Below are 21,809 nucleotides of genomic sequence, written 5' to 3' on the forward strand. Positions count from 1 at the left end.
TTAATGATCTTCTGGCTGAGGACGATAAAAAAGGGTGCATTCCCTACCCACAGTGGCTCATAACTAGTTTTTGTCAGACCATACTGGACTATGATTTGGAGGACATGCCACTAGAGGGTCAATTATGTTGTGAACACTCTAAATGAGCCCATGTCTATAGAAGATAACCATATGCTAACAAAACCATTAATCAAGGAGGAAATCGGAGAAGCAATTTTCCAGATGCACAATGACAAGGCTCTTAGCCCTGATGGTTTCACCCTAGGGTTCTACAAACACTTCTGGCATATTTGCAAAGATGACATATTTACAACTTGCAAAGATTGGCTAGATAAAGGGTTTCTGACCGAGTCTCTAAACAACACTAACATAGTCCACATCCCTAACTGTGATAGATCGAAAAATTTAAAGAATCTTCGCCGCATTGCTCTTTGCAACGTGGTTTACAAAAAACTAGCAAAAGCATTGGCAAACAAACTCAAAACTCTTATGGCCAAATGCATATCGTTGGAACAAGCTCAACAAGAGACTCATCACTGACAACGTAATGGTTGTATCCAAAATTATCCATTACCTCCATTGCCATAACAGAGGGAGCAGATATGAAGTGGCTTTTAAAATAGACATCAGTAAGGCTTTTGACAGTCTATCATATTCATGGGATTACTTAGAAGTTATATTTCGCAAGGTGGGCTTCTACAATATGTGGGTGCAACGGATGATGACGTGTATTAACTATGTCCAAGTCCAATACAACATGTTACTCAACAATGAATCAATTGGGCCCATTACACCAGGCAGAGGATTACGACAAGTTGACTCTCTTTCACCATACATTTTCATCCTTGGTATGGAATATGCCCAGAATCAATCACCTTTTATAAGTTGCGAGTTGCGACTGCTTCATGTTTTTCAGAGCTGATGATCAGGAAACAAACAATATTTCTAACATATTGAAAACTTTTGAGACCGTTTCTGGACAAGCTAATGATCTTGAGAAATCAAAGATCTTTTTTAACACCCCTCCAGGCCACACAAACCACGAAAAGCCTCTTTTGTGTTAAGGAATGCAACAAACTTGGGTCTTCTCCTTCATCAAAAATTGCATTTGGAAAAAAAATCAACCTTGGAACAACAAAGCCTCTTAAAAGCAACAAGAAAAGAATTCATGATCAAAGTTGTCCTTCAAGCTATCTTTATGTACGTATGTGATGAGTGTTTACATGATCCCACATTATTATTTAATTAATTAATTTAATCTTATAGATAATTAATATAATTTATTTATTAAAATATAATATTTATTTGTATTTATTATTTAATTAATTATATAATAAATATTTAGCCAGCATAAATACTTGGTTATAATAATATAAAAATTATATTTTAATTACAACTGAATGCAGGACACAAATTATTGAAACAATATTATTAAATAAAAATGAGAGTATATTAAAAGTTCAAAACATTAATTACACATACTAAGGAGAGAAAAGAAAAAAAGACTTCAACGGCTTAGCCTTGTGGATGTTACTATGATATGGTAGACATAGTTTCACCTGTTACAAAATAATATTAAAAATGGGATCGACGATGTGGAAAAAGAAAAACATACATGAGATTGGGCTTTGAGGTATATATATCGGATAAAACACATTATCCGAAGCTAAGCCCACGTGAGCTCCATCATCTTCCACGTGTCAGGGTAAATCCAATGACATCCCTGCATTGGATTACATTATTACACATTTTGCATGCAAACCAATCATAACTTAGGATCATGAATCCTACGTGGCACGTGCACGTCCACCAAACCGTGCATATAGTATCTTCCTCTTCTCACCTTTCCTTCACTAAGTTGTTTCTTTTTCCAAAACATGGCTTCTCTGTCGGCTTCCACCGCGGCTATGTCAGAAATGCTCGGAAACCCCGTGAGCCTGAGAGGCGCCACCAGGTCTGCTCCGTCGGCATCTACACCTGCCACCTTCAAGACCGTTGCACTTTTCTCCAAAAAGAACGCAGCACCACCACCTCCCAAGAAAAATCCTGCTGCTGTATCCCCCGCCAATGAAGAACTCGCCAAGTGGTATGGTGAGTGAGTCGCTCCATCTCTTTCTTTTCTTTTCCTAACAGTGTCAAGTTCAGGGTTGCTACTAGCTACATAATCTATATATTATATGTCCAAAATTTTGTGAGGAAACATGGTGGATCTGTGAGTTAGTTTCAACTTAATGTATCATGTCTAATGGCTTAAATAAGGAATGAAACTGATGGAGGATATTATATGTCAAAGAGTTGTCTCCCATTTTCGTTTTCAATGGAATTGATTTTAGTTAAAATTGATTTTCACTGATCGGATTTATGTTTCGATATGTTTTTATTCTTAAAAATAAGTTAATAGTCCAAGAAAAAAGTTATCTAAAATTTTTAGCTCAAAATCAATTCTGAACTTAGAATCAATTTTCAACATAAAAATTATATATGTAAATTCTTGTTAACTTATATCTTAATATGACTCTGAATGATGCTCCAAGCATGCCCTAAAAGTATTGGCACGGAGGCATTACTAGAAGGGTTTTAATTTATTGACTTTTTGGTTTCACTTGGTGGCAGGTCCTGACAGAAGGATCTTCTTGCCAGATGGTCTCTTGGACCGATCAGAGATCCCTGAGTACTTGACTGGAGAAGTGCCTGGAGAGTATGTCTCTTCATCTCTCTACTTTCCTTTTCTTTCATGCTGCATCTCTTATTGACATGTCAACTACTCAAAACTTGATGTTACTGAATGTTTATAGTGTTTAATTATTCTTCTTGTAATGCTTAATGTTTTGATCTGCATGCCTGCAGTTATGGTTATGACCCGTTTGGTCTTAGCAAGAAGCCAGAGGACTTCGCCAAGTATGTACACTCATAAAATTTGATATTTATATATACACTTAAATGTTGAGTTTCTTCAATATGTGCTTATGTTGGATTATCTGTGATGGGGGCGTGGTCGATGAGTGATGTAGATACCAGGCGTTTGAGTTGATTCATGCTAGATGGGCAATGCTTGGTGCTGCTGGATTCATCATTCCTGAGGCCTTTAACAAGTACGGAGCTAACTGTGGTCCTGAGGCTGTTTGGTTCAAGGTTTGTAAAATATGAATTCCATTGTCACCCCTGTTAAATTCATTATTACACTGATTTTATGACTTAACAAATTTAAGTATTTAGATCTATTTCATAGCACAAGTCTAGACTGAGTTTTGTAAATTAACAATTTGTGATTATACATGTATTTGGTATTTCTAACAATAGTAGTATACATATCTGCTGGAAAGTGGAAAGTAGTTGAAAGATGGTCAGGGAAAGGAATACCTCAATTTAAAATGTACATCTGTTGATCCTTCCTTGGGTGAGATTCACTTACTCAAAACCAAAAATATGCTTAATATCTTTTAATCGTAATTGATAAAATGCTTGCTTCTTGTTCCTTTTGGGTAGGAGGTAATTAAAGTGAGAGCTTTTTTTGACATGGGAAAATTATGTTTGTTTGTACAGCCCTCGATATCAGCTCACTAGGAAATCAAATGTTGTGTACGATTTTGTTATGGTCTTGATGATGGGTCCAGCCATAGAAAAATATTGTGGTAGGTGTGATAAGTGTGGTAGGTGAGGTAGGTGTGGTAGGTGTGGCTTAATAATGACCAAGTATCAAATCAATGGTTGTGGTGTTTTCTAGCCACATATATCCAATGGCCATGATGCATTCTTGAAGCCTATATATAGGAGGCTTGAGAGGAGGCTTGATCATCCAAGAGTGAAGCATTTCCACTCATAGAAGAAATAGAGAGAAAGCCTTAGAGAGAGTTTTTCTAAGAGAGAAAAATAGTGAGCCAATTTGTGAGTGTTATCCACAAATTGAGGATACAATATCATTGTATTTTGTATTCCCATTATTTTATAGTGGAAGATTAAGTGGCCTACTGGTCCCGTGGTTTTTCCTTGAGAAAGGTTTTCCACGCTAAAATTTCTGGTGTGATAATTTTACGTTTCCGCTCAGTGCCCATTTTGAGTTAACAGAGAAGGGAAATTATGATGCCATTTCCCAACAGTGGTATCAGAGCTCTCAGAGCTCTTGAAGACTAAGGTGTCATTCTCATAAGAAAATTCTTAGTATGCTCTGTGGTTGCAGTTTTATCTGATCTTCCACATCAGAAAAGATTATTCTTGTGGTTGGACACTATTCAGCCTGTATAATTCAAGATGGAGAGTACCACCACTCATGATGGAGATATGTTCAAGCTAACTGCTGATAATTTCTCATATTGGAAGCCGATGATGGAAGACCATTTATATTGCAAGGATTTGTATGAGCCAATCACCCAGCAAAGTAAGCCAGAGGGGAAGACTGATAAAGACTGGGAGATCCTGAATCGGAAAGCTGTAGCTGTGATCAGAAAGTATATTGATCGAAGTTTGTTCGAGCATGTATCAACTTATACCAATGCGTATGAGTTGTGGACAAAACTTGAATCTTTAATTCAAAAGAAGACACCTAGGAACAAAGCCCACCTTTACAGACGACTTGCAAAGTTGGAGTACATGGACGGTCAAAACATGATCGAACATCTGAATACCTTCAAAGGTCTTGTGAATCAACTGAAGAAAGCAGAAATAAACATAGATGATGAGGTGCAAACTCTTATGCTCTTCAGTTCTCTACCTGAAAGCTGGGACACTTTAATTATCACTCTCAGCAATTCTGCTCCAGAAGGAAAGCTCAGTCTAGATTCTGTAACAGACAGTTTGCTGAATGAAGAATCAAGACGAAGAGAAAGAGGCTTAAACAGTCAGTTTGAAACCAATGTCATTGACAATAGAGGGAGGAGCAAGAATCGTGAAAAAGGAGGACGTGGAAAATCACAAGGTAGATCCAAATCTCGTACAAGAATATGTTGCTATTATTGTGGGAAACCAGGCCATAGGAAGTCTGAGTGCAGATTCTTGAAGAGAGACCAACAGGCTGGAACAGTCCATCCTGACCAAATCGACCCAAGAAAGAAGAAGGAAGATGGAACTACTACTGCAGTAACCTCAGATGATGTATTTCTTGTCGGAGAAGAAAATTATTTGAATATTGCATTTGATGAATGCATTTGGATAATTGACTCAGGAGCATCTTTCCACGTCACACCTCATGAAGAATTCTTCTCATCATATCAAAAAGGAGATTTTGGTATGGTGAAGATGGGAAATCATGTCACAAGTAAAATTGTTGGCATTGGTGAAATAGCTCTAATGACTGAAAATGGAAACAAGCTTATGCTGAAGGAGGTAAGACATGTTCCAGACATGCGATTGAACCTTATCTCAGTAAGTAAGTTAGACGAAGCTGGGATGATAAATCAATTTAGTGCCGACAGATGGAAACTTAGTCGAGGAAGCATGATTGTTGCTCGTGGCAAGAAGGAAGGCTCCTTGTACACTATGCAGGGAAAGATATGTAAGGGAGATATGAATGTTGCTCAAGATGCATCCAAAGAATTATGGCACAGACGGTTAGGCCATATGAGTGAGAAGGGCTTGGAGATTCTCGCAAAAGATCATCTTCCAAATATTAAAGGGCAGCCACTTGAATCCTGTGAAGACTGCCTAGCAGGCAAACAACATAGAGTATCTTTTAGAAGACCAGATGATGCAAGAAGAAGAAAGCATATACTGGATCTTGTTCACTCAGATGTCTGCTCTACATCTGAAAGATCCATTGGCGGTGCTCAATATTTTGTTACCTTCATTGATGATCACTCCAGAAAAGTGTGGGTGTATCCATTAAAGACAAAAGATCAAGTTCTTCAAGCTTTCAAGGAGTTTCATGCTTTAGTTGAACGTGCAACTGGAAGAAAGTTGAAATGTATAAGAACAGATAATGGTGGAGAGTACTTAGGTCCATTCGAGTATTATTGTAAGACTCAAGGGATCAGACATGAGAAAGTACCTCCCAAGACTCCTCAGATGAATGGAGTAGCTGAAAGGATGAACAGAACGATTGCAGAGAAAGTCAGAAGTATGCTTTCTCATGCTAAAATTCCCAAGTCATTCTGGGGAGAGGCAGTATTAACTGCAGCTGATTTGATTAATTTGTCACCTTCAAGACCATTAAATGGAGAGATACCAGAAGAAGTATGGTCTGGAAAGAAAGCCTACTATGGTCACCTGAAAGTTTTTGGATGCAGGGCTTTTGTACATATTCCTAAGGATGAAAGAACAAAGTTAGATGCTAAAGTGAAGGAGTGTATATACCTTCGTTCACCAAAAGATGAACTTGGCTTTAGATTGTGGGATCCTGTAAACAAGAAGATTGTTCGAAGCAGAGATGTGATATTCTTTGAGGATCAAACGATCCAAGATATCAAGAAACCTGAGAAGCCAAAGCAAAAGGAGGTTCAAGATTCAAGCCCCATAGTGATAAACAATTCAGGGGGAGAGATTTCTCAAAGAATTGATGAACCTAATCAGACAGAACAGCCTGAGTCAGAACAAAGTCAAACAATGCAAGAAGAACAAATGGAGACTAATCAGGAAGAACAAGAACCTGAAGTTAGAAGATCAATGAGAGTCAGACAACCGTCAAAAAGGTATTTCTCAGATGATTATGTTAATCTTACTGATGAGGGAGAACCTCAAAGCTTTATAGAAGCCATTGAGATGAATGATAAAGAAAAATGGTTGCAAGCAATGGAAGAAGAATTGCAGTCCCTGAAGGAGAATGAAACTTATGAACTAGTGGAGTTGCCACAAGGAAGAAAAGCATTGAAAAACAAGTGGGTGTTCAAGCTCAAGACTGAAGAGAACAACACAAAACCCCGATACAAAGCAAGGATTGTTGTTAAGGGGTGCAACCAGAAAAAGGGAATAGATTTTGAAGAAATCTTCTCACCAGTAGTGAAGATGACATCCATCAGAGCAATTCTCGGCCTAGCTGCAAAGCTAGACTTGGAGATAGAACAACTCGATGTCAAAACTGCATTCTTACATGGAGACTTAGAGGAAGAAATCTATATGGAGCAACCTGAAGGCTTTGCAGAACCAGGCAAAGAACATCTTGTGTGTCGCCTGAAGAAGAGCCTCTATGGTCTGAAGCAAGCTCCAAGGCAATGGTACAAGAAGTTCGATCTTTTTATGGCCCAACATAATTTCAAAAAGACCTCCGCAGACCAGTGTGTGTTTGTGAAGAATTATGAGAATGGTGAGTCCATCATACTATTGTTGTATGTTGATGATATGCTAATTGTTGGAAAGGATAAAACAAAAATAGCTGCTCTCAAGAAGGCATTAAGCAAGTCCTTTGCCATGAAAGATCTGGGCTCAGTGAAGAAAATTCTTGGAATGAAGATAATAAGAGATCGTTCCAAAAGAATGTTGTGGATGTCACAAGAAGACTATATCAAGAAAGTTCTTGAAAGGTTTAATATGCATAACGCCAAATCTGTGCATGTTCCATTACCTGGTCATCTCAAATTGAGTAAGAAGCAATGCCCAGTGAATGAAGAAAAAGAAGAAATGAGCAAGGTTCCCTATTCCTCTGCAGTAGGTAGCCTTATGTATGCAATGGTCTGTACAAGACCAGATATTGCTTATGCTGTAGGAGTTGTGAGCAGATTTCTATCAAATCCAGGAAAGGAGCATTGGAATGCTGTGAAATGGATATTACGATATCTGAAAGGAACTGCCAAAAGTTGTTTGTGTTTTGGCAATGGAAATTTAATGCTCACTGGATATTCAGATGCAGATATGGCTGGAGATGTAGATTCAAGAAAGTCTACATCAGGATACTTGATTACTTTTGCAGGGGGAGCTATTTCTTGGCAATCACGACTACAAAAGTGCATTGCCTTAAGCACCACAGAAGCAGAGTTTATTGCAATCACTGAAGGTTGTAAGGAGATCCTGTGGATGAAGAAATTCCTACAAGAATTAGGACAAGATCAAGAAAGCTATGTTCTCTACTGCGACAGTCAGAGCGCCATACACCTCAGCAAAAACTCGACATTTCATTCAAGGTCGAAACACATCGACGTAAGGTATCACTGGATCCGTGATGTGTTAGAAAGTAAAATGCTCAAGATTGAGAAGATACACACCAAAGACAACGGGGCTGATATGATGACAAAATCTCTACCAAGAGAGAAGATAGAAGTCTGTAAAGAAGTTGCAGGCTTAGCATCAACCCTAAACTAATCCAAGGATAATCCCTTTTTATGACTGGAGGGGGAGAATTGATGGGTCCAGCCATAGAAAAATATTGTGGTAGGTGTGATAAGTGTGGTAGGTGAGGTAGGTGTGGTAGGTGTGGCTTAATAATGACCAAGTATCAAATCAATGGTTGTGGTGTTTTCTAGCCACATATATCCAATGGCCATGATGCATTCTTGAAGCCTATATATAGGAGGCTTGAGAGGAGGCTTGATCATCCAAGAGTGAAGCATTTCCACTCATAGAAGAAATAGAGAGAAAGCCTTAGAGAGAGTTTTTCTAAGAGAGAAAAATAGTGAGCCAATTTGTGAGTGTTATCCACAAATTGAGGATACAATATCATTGTATTTTGTATTCCCATTATTTTATAGTGGAAGATTAAGTGGCCTACTGGTCCCGTGGTTTTTCCTTGAGAAAGGTTTTCCACGCTAAAATTTCTGGTGTGATAATTTTACGTTTCCGCTCAGTGCCCATTTTGAGTTAACAGAGAAGGGAAATTATGATGCCATTTCCCAACACTTGAAACATTTTCCAAACTTCACCATGCCTTAACAAACTATAAAATTGGAAAAAGTTGCCCTGTGCTGGCCCTGATGCTAAGATACAGCATTCTAGCAGCACTTCTGTGGTCAATAGGGATTAAGTTTTAATTTAGCACATAGCATATTTTAAAATCGCCATAATTGAACATTTGTGATTATGTTGTTTACATTGAGATTGAGCTGATTTTCACCACGGAATCAATGCAGACTGGAGCTTTGCTTCTTGACGGGGGTACGTTGAACTACTTTGGGAAACCCATCCCCATCAATCTTATTGTTGCTGTTATTGCTGAGATAGTTCTTGTGGGTGGTGCTGAGTACTACAGAATTACTAATGGCCTGGTATGTAACATTTTTGTTACTGAGAAAAGGTTATTATGGGAATGCATAATACCACCCTTGACCCTATTCATATACTTTGAAGAACTTTTGACAGAAATTAAGGGCTTTTTATACTAAAAGTGACCTATTCCTCATAGGATTTCGAAGACAAGCTTCATCCAGGTGGTCCATTTGATCCATTGGGGCTAGCAAACGATCCTGACCAAGCTGCACTGCTAAAGGTGAAGGAAATTAAGAATGGTAGACTTGCTATGTTTGCAATGCTTGGCTTCTACTTCCAAGCTTATGTGACTGGAGAAGGTCCAGTTGAGAACTTGGCAAAACATCTCAGTGACCCTTTTGGTAACAACTTGCTCACGGTCATTGCTGGCTCTGCTGAGAGGGCTCCAACTCTGTAAATCATTCATCTTTATGGTCTTATCCGATCTTAAATGTACAATACATCTCACTAAGACTTAAGGCTTTTTACTCTATTTCTTGGAAGCCTACTTACGCTTGAGGTTAATGTGAGTTTTTGATTCATTTCCAAACACACGCTAAGTTTTTCCAAAATGTACGTCCGACTTGATCATGGTTCCAAATAAATTCACGCTACAAAATCAAAATAGAAACAGATTTTAATTTGGAAGTTAATATTATACAGTACTTGAGTTCCTTTAAAAGGGAATTAACATATATGTGAGTTTGTCAGTTACTTAGAATGCAGAAAGTCACAAGTAGATTTTCTTAGTTCACCTAAATCAGAGGAAAAGCCAGAACTTCTTAAAATAATTATGAAGCTTGAAAAGTCAGTGACATGTTCAAATTATAACTTTGTTGATTTTTGCATGAACACATACCTAACTCATGAGTGTGTTTAATCATTAATAATCAAGCTAAATTTATTAAAGAACCAAGACTACACATACTATGAATTTGATTTGGACAATCAGTTACCTTTCACTAAGCAAATGAGTTTTAGCAAGGCATTCTTGAATTTGATGTGGAAATTGATAACAGACAGAAACATTGTTGTGACTTGATCAGTGACATGAAGTCGAGTGTTTTGACAAGAACTACCTCGAAACTTCTTCAGTTTTCCATTCTATAATGGAAAATGCATTGATGATGGTTTTATGTCTCAACATTGAATTGTAGTAATCAAAAGTTTATACTTTTCAACTAGAGGCTAATCCTGGCTAATATATCGTCGGTTTGGTCGGGTAATTATGTTGGGGACTAATAATTATATAGTTAGTCTAAGTCTTTGTGGATCAAATAGGTTGATCCATTTGTTATTTATTTATTTTTTTTATTTAACATCAACAAAATTGTAATCGATATGTATGTAACACACCAATGACTTGTATCTTTAAGCTCTAAACGTTTATAAAAAAGACAATTTAAATAAATAAGATTTTTTTGTTTGTGGCCTGAGAGATCAGGGAGGGATTGAAACTTGAAAGTATTTGTTATGGATTGTATTCTGCTACTCTTTTTGCAATTCTGAACCCATAATTATCAATATTAGAGAATAAAAATATTCAAAGACTAATAAAAAAAAATAGAATTGAATGACCCTTTCCAGTGTCTTTTTGTGTGCTTATTGGTCGCGGCGACCGAAATTGTCGACCCACGTTCTCCATGAACCCTTCTGGTATAGGATTGAATAATTTTGCATCTTAATTTTTAAATTCCAACTCAAATAACATATCACGTAGTTTAATAAGTTAATCTATTTTTGATTTTTGTCACTCGTGCTTATAATTCCACTTCCAGTGGCTACCTACCATGAATTTGAATGGAGAATAAAAAAGCTGAAAACTCATGGATGGACGATTTGAAAGTTAGGCTTTAGAATAAAGGTGGAACTTGGAACAGTCAACATACCATATGTTCAAAATTTTACTGAACAAAGTCATAATTTCCTGGTTAAGTATTTTTTTTTTCTTTTCTCAGGTCGAAGTAAAGGAACTAATTTATTTTTTTCAGCATGGTATTTTTTTAAACCTTATGATAGTGGGCTCAGAGGGTGGTTGCATAGTGGGTATTTGGGCCCATCACCATCATTACAACTTTATGCTAGGTCATCTTGGTTGTTTTTCCTATTCATTATTTTTAATTTTCATCCTTTCTTTTTCACATTTGTTTTCAGTACCTAGGCACTCTGGATTTTCTGCATATATATTTCTATCAAAAGAGATGACTTTCATGTTGATGTTGACCCAAGTCATAGTATCCCAAATTCCTAACAGAGCCACACCACATTCGTATAAGTGAAAGTAATTTACTGCCTCCAATGAACACTTTTATAGGTTATGCAGTTAATTTATTGTGCTTCAAGCTAACTAAACTAGCCAATTAACTAAGCACGTTGTGCAATAATCATATATACGTTTGCTCTCTCATAGTTCCTACGTATATTATTGGTGGGTTGCTTGAATACTATTGAATAGAGATGTAACACCCCGAAATTTTTACTATTACAATATCAATTATTATCTATTTTTATATATTTATGAGGATTATTTTTATAGTTATTTTAGTTAATTAAAAGGGATTTTTATAGAATATTTTAGAAGTTTGTAACAATTTAAATTATTTGTGAAAAATTTTATAAAATTTTGTTTCTTTACGCTGGAACGGGTTGTTCCGAAAGTGGAACGGGCCGTTCCAGACAATGAAAATAAACTGTTTTTGAGGAAGCAGAACGGGCCGTTCCAAATGTGTAAAATGGCCTATTTGGGTTTTTTCGGAACGGGCCGTTCCCAAAGTGAAACGGGCCGTTCCGAAATTCTAAAAATGCCTAAAAAGTTGAGTTAGAAACTGGGCGTTCCGATTAAGGTCAATCTGTGTAAAAATGTACTCCAGAACGGGTCGTTCTGCTTTTTGAAAATGAGCCGTTCTGATTTTGGAACGGGCCGTTCCAGTTAAAAAATTTGCATATATTCAAAAGATCCGGAACGGGCCGTTCCGGGTGCGCCAGGATGTCTATAAATAAGGGCAAGGGGTGAAAATTTTATACTGAATAAGAAAGTGAAATCTTAGAGAGAGAAAGAAAGAAAGAGAGAGAGAGAGAGAGAGAGAGAGAGAGAGAGAGAGGGAAAGAAAGAGGGAATCTAAAGGAGGAGGCCCTGCCCAAGTTTCAACTCCACTTATCCAGGTAAGGGGAGGAGTGAGAACCTCGCTCGGGGGTGTGGGGATAATTGTTGGATGGTTTGATTGTCGGATTGGCCCCCAATCCCTTGCCGTTGTTCTGTTTTATTTTCTGTTTGTTCTGTTCTGTTCCTCGTTGGAAATAATAAATGACTATGTAACCCCAATCTCTTGCCGTTGTTCTATTTTTTGTTTGCTCTGTTCTGTTCCTCGTTGGAAATAATAAATGATTATGTAACCCCAATCCCTTGCCGTTGTTCTGTTTTATTTTCTATTTGTTCTACTTTGTTCCTTGTTGGAAGTAATAATGAATATATAATTAATGTTAAAAATAAATAAGTTTTAATATGAATAAAGATGCTCTCTATGAATTCCTGTGCGGACCTTATGAGAAGTATTTATGACATGATCATGTGAAATATGGACAAATGACATGAGACCTAAGAATGGACTATTGAGACAAGTTGTGATTATGAGAACATGAAAAATGATGACATGATGTACTTAATGAAATTCTGTAATAAGTCAAATGTTGAGTTAATGAAATAATGAATGTATGACATGCATCATATGCATATATTATTCCAGGTGTGCCGCTGAGGCCGCATACCAGTGATGTAACTTGCTAACAAGGTATACCTTAGGGTCACCAACGATGTAACCAGGTGTACCTTAGGGTCACCAGTGATGTAACTTGCTAACAATGTGTATCTTAGGGTCACCAGTGATGTAACCAGGTGTACCTTAGGGTCACCAGTGATGTAACTTGCTAACAAGGTGTACCTTAGGGTCACCAGTGATGTAACCAGGTGTACCTTAGGGTCACTAGTGATGTAACCAGGTGTGCCTTAGGATCACCAGTGATGATGAATTGTGAAACTTCCTATGGCGCCACATGCATGCATTTATGAGTCGAGTCCATGACATCATTGCATGATAAATGAGTGTATATGTGATATGTGACACCCTCTACCCCGCATATCATAAATCAATAAATTTAAATAATATAACTTTAATAATCAAACATGTTTAAAGAGTATCACATTTTTAACAAACATAATCAGCGGAAATTACAAAGAAATAAATCTCAAAGTTTTCAAAGTAATTTAAAATAACATTAACAACCTAATCTAATCTTATCTATACCCCGATGTCACATGTCCTATCAGAGCATAGCCCATAAAGAAGCCTAAGCTTCACCACCAACATCCTCAGCCTCATGCTGAAAATCACCTGTATAACGGTTAAAGAAAAACAACACAAAGAAAAAGGGAGTGAGAAAACATCTCACTCGGCTCACAGTGTAGGAATATATATACTAGATAGCCAAACACAAACAAAACATATATAACATAGATTAACAATATCACATCTTACTCATTCAAGGCATATCCATTTGTCATATAATATCAAAAGACACATGTATGGACACGGACTACATTTTATCATGCATGTGGCGCCAGTCACTTATCACGTAGTATATTGCCGCTAGCAATACACAAAGAGTAGTCTAGGAGTACATGCCGGGACACAACCTCTGCGCACTCTCACTAGAAGGACATACTACCAGAGTCTCGTCGGGATAGCTAAGCCGCGCAAGATACATCCCATGCACACAATGGGCGAGACTGGGACTTCCAAACCGAGCCATCCCCAAGGACTGATCCCCACAGCTTTTACACTAGGGGGCCTTCTCTGGCGGCGTATTCCATATCGTACCCTTATCACTTTATGCAAATGATGCATGTCAAACAAGACTCTATGTATTCTCATATCACTTTATCACTTTCCATGGTCATTTCTCTTTATCACATTTCATATCTCATTGTCACATTATCACATTATCTATCTCATGGTCAATCATATCTCATGGTCATTTCACATCTTATTTCATCATCACATCATATCATTAGAAACATCACATTCACATTATCATATCATATTCATAACTTTCACAATCATAATCTCAACAGAATTTCTATTCATACACACATATTAACCAAGCAATTAGAACATACAAACAATATAACATACAACAAACACAGGATTGGGGGCCAATCCCACTACCCAGCATACAATCCCACACCCAGAGCGAGATTTCTCACTCCCCCCCTTACCTGGATAACAGGCACTGAAACTAAAGAAGAGCTTCCTCCTCTAGGCTCCTTCTACTAGGGTAGAACCACCTCCTATGGATTCCTCTAGGTCTTCAAAGAGAAGAAGAGGAGAAGAAGAGAGTATAAGAGAAGAGAGAATGAGAATTGAGGGATGGTTTGCAATGGAGAAGTGAAGGCCTATTTATAGCCTCCATAACACATTAAAATAATGGAAAATAATGGAAAAATCTTAGACAAAACGAAATGGGATGAGTTGGTGTTGTTAGTGGGATGAGTTGGATGCCATATTCTTTTCCGCACCGATTTTTGACCACCGAATTTGACCTTCTATACGGCCGAATTTGTGAATGGTTACTTCATGAAAGTTGTAGGGTTTTCTTGTATCTTTCCATAGCCACCAAGTTTGCATTATTTGAACAATCACAGCCCAATTTATTCCCTAAACACCGAGGCTTGCCAATCAGCCCAGCGAGAAACAATTGTATCAATCAAATTCCAATTTTTGACCTTCTATACGACCGAATTTGCAAATGGCTATTTCTTACAAAGTTGTACGTTTTTCTCTTATCTTTCCATTGACACCAATTTTGCATCATTTGGACCACCACAGCCCAAGTTATACCCCAAAAACCGATACTTGTCAGTCAGCCCAGCGAGAAATGGTTCTTAAAAAATTCACAACTATCTAATTAGGTCCAACAACACACATATCTTTCTAAGCATAAATGGAGTGTAAATTATCTACAATTGAAGTAAAATATAACCACCAATTTATGACCAAATACCACATAATAATAATAATAATAGTAATAATAACCATTTTGAAAACTAGGGTGTTACAATTCTCCCCTCCTTTAAGAAATTTCGTCCTCGAAATTTACCTGAAAACAGGAATGGATAATCTTCTCTCCCCTTGCTTTCTAGTTTCCATATAGCGCCTTCTTCAAAGTTTCCTCCCCAAATAGCCTTGACTAAAAGAATTTCCTTACCTCTTAGTTTCTTTACCCTCTTATCCTCAATCCTCAAAGGTATAGTCTCATAGGTGAGGTTATCCTTTAACTGAATGTTGTCGGATTCCACAATATGAGATGAATGTATTTTCTAGGTTGAGAAACATGAAAGACATCATGAAGATTTGATAGGGATGGAGGTAACGCAATTTGGAAAGCTACATCACCAATTCTCTTAAGGATCTGGTAGGGACCAATGAATCGTAGAGTAAGCTTGCGAGATTTAAGTGCTCTACCAATTCCAGTCCAAGGAGTTACTTTAAGGAATACATGATCTCCTTCTTTAAACTCAAGGTCTTTCCTTCTTTTATCATGGTAGCTCTTCTGCCTACTCTGTGATGCTCTCATTTTCTTTTGGATTGTCCTAACCTTTTCAGTAGTTTGTTGAACTATTTCAATTCCTAATATGGCACTCTCTCCAGATTCTGCCCAACACAAAGGTGTTCTACATCTCCTATCATACAAAGCCTCATAGGGTGCCATCCCAAAATCTAGAGGTGAACCTAGGATCTCTATCCGAAACTATACTAGTAGGAACCCCATGCAACCTTATAATCTCACCTATGTACAACTTGGTTAACCTTTCCAAAGGGTATCTAATGTTAATGGGAATAAAATGGGCAGACTTAGTTAATCTATCCACAATGACCCATATAATCATCCAAGTTCTTCCATGTCCTAGGTAATCCTACTACAAAATCCATCGAGATGCTATCTCATTTCCACACAGGCACATCTAAAGGTTGCAGTAAACCTGAAGGTTTCTGATGTTCTCCCTTAGCCTTCTAACATACTAAGCAAGCATACACAAATTCTTCTATCTTAGGCCACTGGAATATTTTCCTAAGGTCTTGGTACATCTTAGTGGCTCTTAAATGGATGCTAAGAGTACTCTTGTGTCCTCCCTTTAAGATCATCTTTCTAATTTCAAGATTACTAAGCACCCAAATTTATTCTTGCACCTCAAAACAACATCAATTCCAATTTTTTTTTTTTTTTATTATAAATTTTAATCATATTCCTACTAATCTTTTCCACTTGGTTCACTAGAAAAGATTCTAATCTCATCCATTAATTCACTAGTTATTTTCAACCATAGTCAATTCAATGTTCCTAAAGGTAGTCTCACACATCAATCATAAGTCCCTAAATTCTCCAATCAAATCCAATCCTTAAATATATTAGTGATCATCGTAATCAAGGCATCTGTCATAATATTGATATTACTTCTATGATCATCTGTAAAGATCAAGCACCTAAGCATGTTATACATATCAAATCACTAATTTTACTGCTCCATCTTCAACCAATTCAAACCCCTATCCATCACCTTATTCTATAGTCTCATATCTTGTTACCAATATGAATCAACTAATTGTATTTCTCCAATTTATCTCAATGATCCACTTGTTACTCGAGTCACACCTAGTTTTTCACCACTAGGAGTAATCTCACAAGTCAGACTTAAATCCCTAAAAAGATCCTTCTTTCTAATCATAAGGAAAAATATAAAGGTTTCCTACTCAAAACATTGGTTACCACAATGGCTTTGGCCAAATAACCAGTAAGATCAAAATCTTATTCCTTAAAAATTTCTAACTATCTCTTTTGGTCAATAGATATTTAAAACTCTTATGATCGCTAAATACCTCAAGCTTAGAATCATATAGGTAATGTCTTCAAATCAAGGTCATGGGTAAGGTAATTCCTTCTCATAAATTCTCAATTTTCTAGAATCATAAGCTACTTATCTGTTCCTTCTTGCATCCACACTCTATCCAATCTTATCTTAGAAACATAACTATGTTCCACAAAAGACTTACTAAAATCTAGTAGTATTAACACTAGTCAATCTTGCCTTAAGAGTTGGAACTACTCTCATACTTACTATCCCACATAAAGACAATACTCCTCTTAGTGAATGTAGTTAAGGGCAAAGCTATCTTAGAAATTCCTTCAATAAATCTCCAATAATAATAAGCTAACATCATAAAACTCTTATCTTCACTAATTGGCTTAGATATCTCCCCACTTAAATACAACTTCTACCTGAGACATATCCATGTTTACCTTAACTGGAATTTACAAGAACTAGAAAACTTATCTTATACAATAAAAATAATAAATAAATCAATCAATCAATCAATAAATAAGATAAAATAAAATAGTAATACTTAACATACAACCGTCTTGAATATATCTCCACCTTCAACTACAATATGATCATATCACACCCTAAGATCAATCTCACTAACCACACGACATTCACCAATTGATCCCTAAGGTAATCTATCCACATATCAACATACATGCTTACTAAATCATATTAGAATACCATCTTTAAACCTTCAAATATACCATCGATAAGCATGTACATGAACAAACTTTATCACATAGCATTATACAACCTTTAAACAACCTCTCAATCCTTATGCAAACACCCCAAAACAAAATCAATTCTTATCCTTGCATTGCCTAACGATTCAAAAATATCATGAAACCATACATATCCCTTCAACAATGTTTAAAGAAAATGATACCTAGAGAGTTATACTTATTCAAATGATCTCAAACCTATCTCAAAATAAAGATAAGAGAATAAGCTACAACTCCTACAAAGACATAGAATTCTAAAAAGATCATCTTCTTAGCTAAAAATTTCAAAAACCGCAGCAGATATATTCAGCGCTTATAACTAGACCTTTGATCACCAAAGTAGCTATAACTAGAGTTCTATACCTCCGTTTTACCTGATTCCAGTTCCATTAGAAAGATAACGTCCAAAGCTACTACTTTTGTGAAGACCATAAAATCTGATTCTGTCAATATGATACTCATACAGGCACAACAAAATTTTAACGAAAATAATCCCCATATTATACAGCAATAGTGTACTAACATTTCACAAAATACCTCAACCATTCCAAACTCACTCCTTTCCACCTTAAACTCGTATTCAAGCTTTCCATTACAATCCTAGACCAAAACAGCTCACATATTTAGTGCAAAGGACTTAGAGAATAATATTCACATATTGCCTAAACCATAAAAGTTAACATGAAGCACCAATACTCAAGGAACGTTTCAACCTCTCATCAAAATATCAAAACTCCAATTCTCAGATACAACCTCCTTGGATTCAATCGCTACTACTATAGATTCCTAAATTTCATTAATCGTAAACTTTTGACAAATTAATGTCTCTCCTAATTCTAAGGTCTCAATAGGCTTTATCCGTACTATTGGTACATAAGCTCACCATACGAGTGATACTACTCAACCACTACTTCTTACGTAAGCAAGAAGTATCAAACAAATAAGCAATTATGAAAAGAGCAATCAAAAATAGCATCATCAAATTATATCATGTCTATCAAACAAATCCTGAGAACACAATGCACACAACATAATCAATCATCATATTAGCACATCAATCAACTCATCACATTATTAATCTACCAAACAAGCATAGTAGACTCATAACTCACGGTCGATTAGATCAACCAGGCTCTGATACCACTAAATGTGACACCCTCTACCCCGCATATCATAAATCAATAAATTTAAATAATATAACTTTAATAATCAAACATGTTTAAAGAGTATCACATTTTTAACAAACATAATCAGCGGAAATTACAAAGAAATAAATCTCAAAGTTTTCAAAGTAATTTAAAATAACATTAACAACCTAATCTAATCTTATCTATACCCCGATGTCACATGTCCTATCAGAGCATAGCCCATAAAGAAGCCTAAGCTTCACCACCAACATCCTCAGCCTCATGCTGAAAATCACCTGTATAACGGTTAAAGAAAAACAACACAAAGAAAAAGGGAGTGAGAAAACATCTCACTCGGCTCACAGTGTAGGAATATATATACTAGATAGCCAAACACAAACAAAACATATATAACATAGATTAACAATATCACATCTTACTCATTCAAGGCATATCCATTTGTCATATAATATCAAAAGACACATGTATGGACACAGACTACATTTTATCATGCATGTGGCGCCAGTCACTTATCACGTAGTATATTGCCGCTAGCAATACACAAAGAGTAGTCTAGGAGTACATGCCGGGACACAACCTCTGCGCACTCTCACTAGAAGGACATACTACCAGAGTCTCGTCGGGATAGCTAAGCCGCGCAAGATACATCCCATGCACACAATGGGCGAGACTGGGACTTCCAAACCGAGCCATCCCCAAGGACTGATCCCCACAGCTTTTACACTAGGGGGCCTTCTCTGGCGGCGTATTCCATATCGTACCCTTATCACTTTATGCAAATGATGCATGTCAAACAAGACTCTATGTATTCTCATATCACTTTATCACTTTCCATGGTCATTTCTCTTTATCACATTTCATATCTCATTGTCACATTATCACATTATCTATCTCATGGTCAATCATATCTCATGGTCATTTCACATCTTATTTCATCATCACATCATATCATTAGAAACATCACATTCACATTATCATATCATATTCATAACTTTCACAATCATAATCTCAACAGAATTTCTATTCATACACACATATTAGCCAAGCAATTAGAACATACAAACAATATAACATACAACAAACACAGGATTGGGGGCCAATCCCACTACCCAGCATACAATCCCACACCCAGAGCGAGATTTCTCACTCCCCCCCTTACCTGGATAACAGGCACTGAAACTAAAGAAGAGCTTCCTCCTCTAGGCTCCTTCTACTAGGGTAGAACCACCTCCTATGGATTCCTCTAGGTCTTCAAAGAGAAGAAGAGGAGAAGAAGAGAGTATAAGAGAAGAGAGAATGAGAATTGAGGGATGGTTTGCAATGGAGAAGTGAAGGCCTATTTATAGCCTCCATAACACATTAAAATAATGGAAAATAATGGAAAAATCTTAGACAAAACGAAATGGGATGAGTTGGTGTTGTTAGTGGGATGAGTTGGATGCCATATTCTTTTCCGCACCGATTTTTGACCACCGAATTTGACCTTCTAGACGGCCGAATTTGTGAATGGTTACTTCATGAAAGTTGTAGGGTTTTCTTGTATCTTTCCATAGCCACCAAGTTTGCATTATTTGAACAATCACAGCCCAATTTATTCCCTAAACACCGAGGCTTGCCAATCAGCCCAGCGAGAAACAATTGTATCAATCAAATTCCAATTTTTGACCTTCTATACGACCGAATTTGCAAATGGCTATTTCTTAAAAAGTTGTACGTTTTTCTCTTATCTTTCCATTGACACCAATTTTGCATCATTTGGACCACCACAGCCCAAGTTATACCCCAAAAACCGATACTTGTCAGTCAGCCCAGCGAGAAATGGTTCTTAAAAAATTCACAACTATCTAATTAGGTCCAACAACACACATATCTTTCTAAGCATAAATGGAGTGTAAATTATCTACAATTGAAGTAAAATATAACCACCAATTTATGACCAAATACCACATAATAATAATAATAATAGTAATAATAACCATTTTGAAAACTAGGGTGTTACATGATATTGATTATGTATGTGTATTATTTACATGTGACTTATATTTGTTGTGTGTGTGTGTTATCTAACCTTTATTTCTACACCTGAAACTGAGTGAGATGTTTCTCACTCCCTTGTTGTTCTTGTATATGTTTAAATTATGTTGCAGGTGATCATGATGTTGGTGATGAGGCTTAAGGGTTCAGTTGGGCATGCTCTGATAGGATGTGACATCGAGCATAGCTAGGCTTAGTTTGGGATATTATTGTTTTAAAAACCTTTTTTTCTCTTCTTTTGTAATTTTGAACATTTTTTATAAAAGACCAAAATGTACATCTTTGTCATATTATTTTTATTATATGATTTGAAAGTTATAATTTAATTCCTAACTAGGAGGCAATGCCACCTTTGCTGGAATTAATCTTTATTTTCCTTTATATGATTTCTTGAGTTTTGATACTTATATGTTGACTTCTTATGATTTATGAGTTACGAATGTGAATCTTCTACCTTATGATATTTGCGACAATTATTTTATACATGAAAGATGTTATCAAACTATGAAAGATTTTATTTACTTCAAAGATAAAAAAAATGTTTTGTTTAAATTTATTGCGTATTAATGTTGGGGTAAAGGGTGTCACAAGAGATGACAAAAACAGAAGGGTAACTTTTTTTTTTTTCAAAAGAAACACATTAAGAATTTTAATCACTATTTCATTACTTAATTTGTTAAGAAAACACGTTGACGATGGATTAACTTATTAACCTTTTTTTTATAGATTTATTAGTTGATAACATGTTAGAGTTTTTGAAATTAGTTTTAATAAGCTAAATATTAATGTTCGGATTTTTGTTGTTGTTTTGTTTTTAGTTTTTTTGAGCTAAATATCTTTTTACGACATAAGAAATGATAAATAATT

At 36.4% G+C, this 21,809-nt stretch overlaps 1 protein-coding gene and 1 long non-coding RNA gene across 2 annotated transcripts; one reads left to right on the top strand and one right to left on the bottom strand.

Moving 5' to 3' along the window:
* The first annotated feature begins 1,844 nt into the window (after positions 1-1,844).
* Positions 1,845-9,654, top strand: LOC109795559 (chlorophyll a-b binding protein CP26, chloroplastic). The gene is made up of 6 exons (XM_020355101.3): positions 1,845-2,091; positions 2,614-2,698; positions 2,848-2,898; positions 3,012-3,132; positions 8,988-9,122; positions 9,260-9,654. The coding sequence occupies exons 1-6, from the start codon at positions 1,878-1,880 to the stop codon at positions 9,518-9,520; spliced, it is 867 nt and encodes a 288-aa protein (XP_020210690.2). The 5' UTR covers positions 1,845-1,877; the 3' UTR covers positions 9,521-9,654.
* Positions 9,655-13,196: 3,542 nt separating this feature from the next.
* LOC145949568 (uncharacterized) lies at positions 13,197-20,913 on the bottom strand. Its single transcript, XR_014427902.1, has 3 exons — positions 20,068-20,913; positions 14,375-19,183; positions 13,197-13,490 (listed from the first exon to the last, which is right to left on the bottom strand). It is a non-coding gene; the product is annotated as an uncharacterized LOC145949568 (long non-coding RNA).
* Between the last annotated feature and the right edge of the window lie 896 nt (positions 20,914-21,809).

Source organism: Cajanus cajan, chromosome 7 (genome assembly GCF_000230855.2).
Source record: "Cajanus cajan strain Asha chromosome 7, NIPB_CcT2T_4, whole genome shotgun sequence".
NCBI classification, from domain to species: Eukaryota; Viridiplantae; Streptophyta; class Magnoliopsida; order Fabales; family Fabaceae; genus Cajanus; species Cajanus cajan.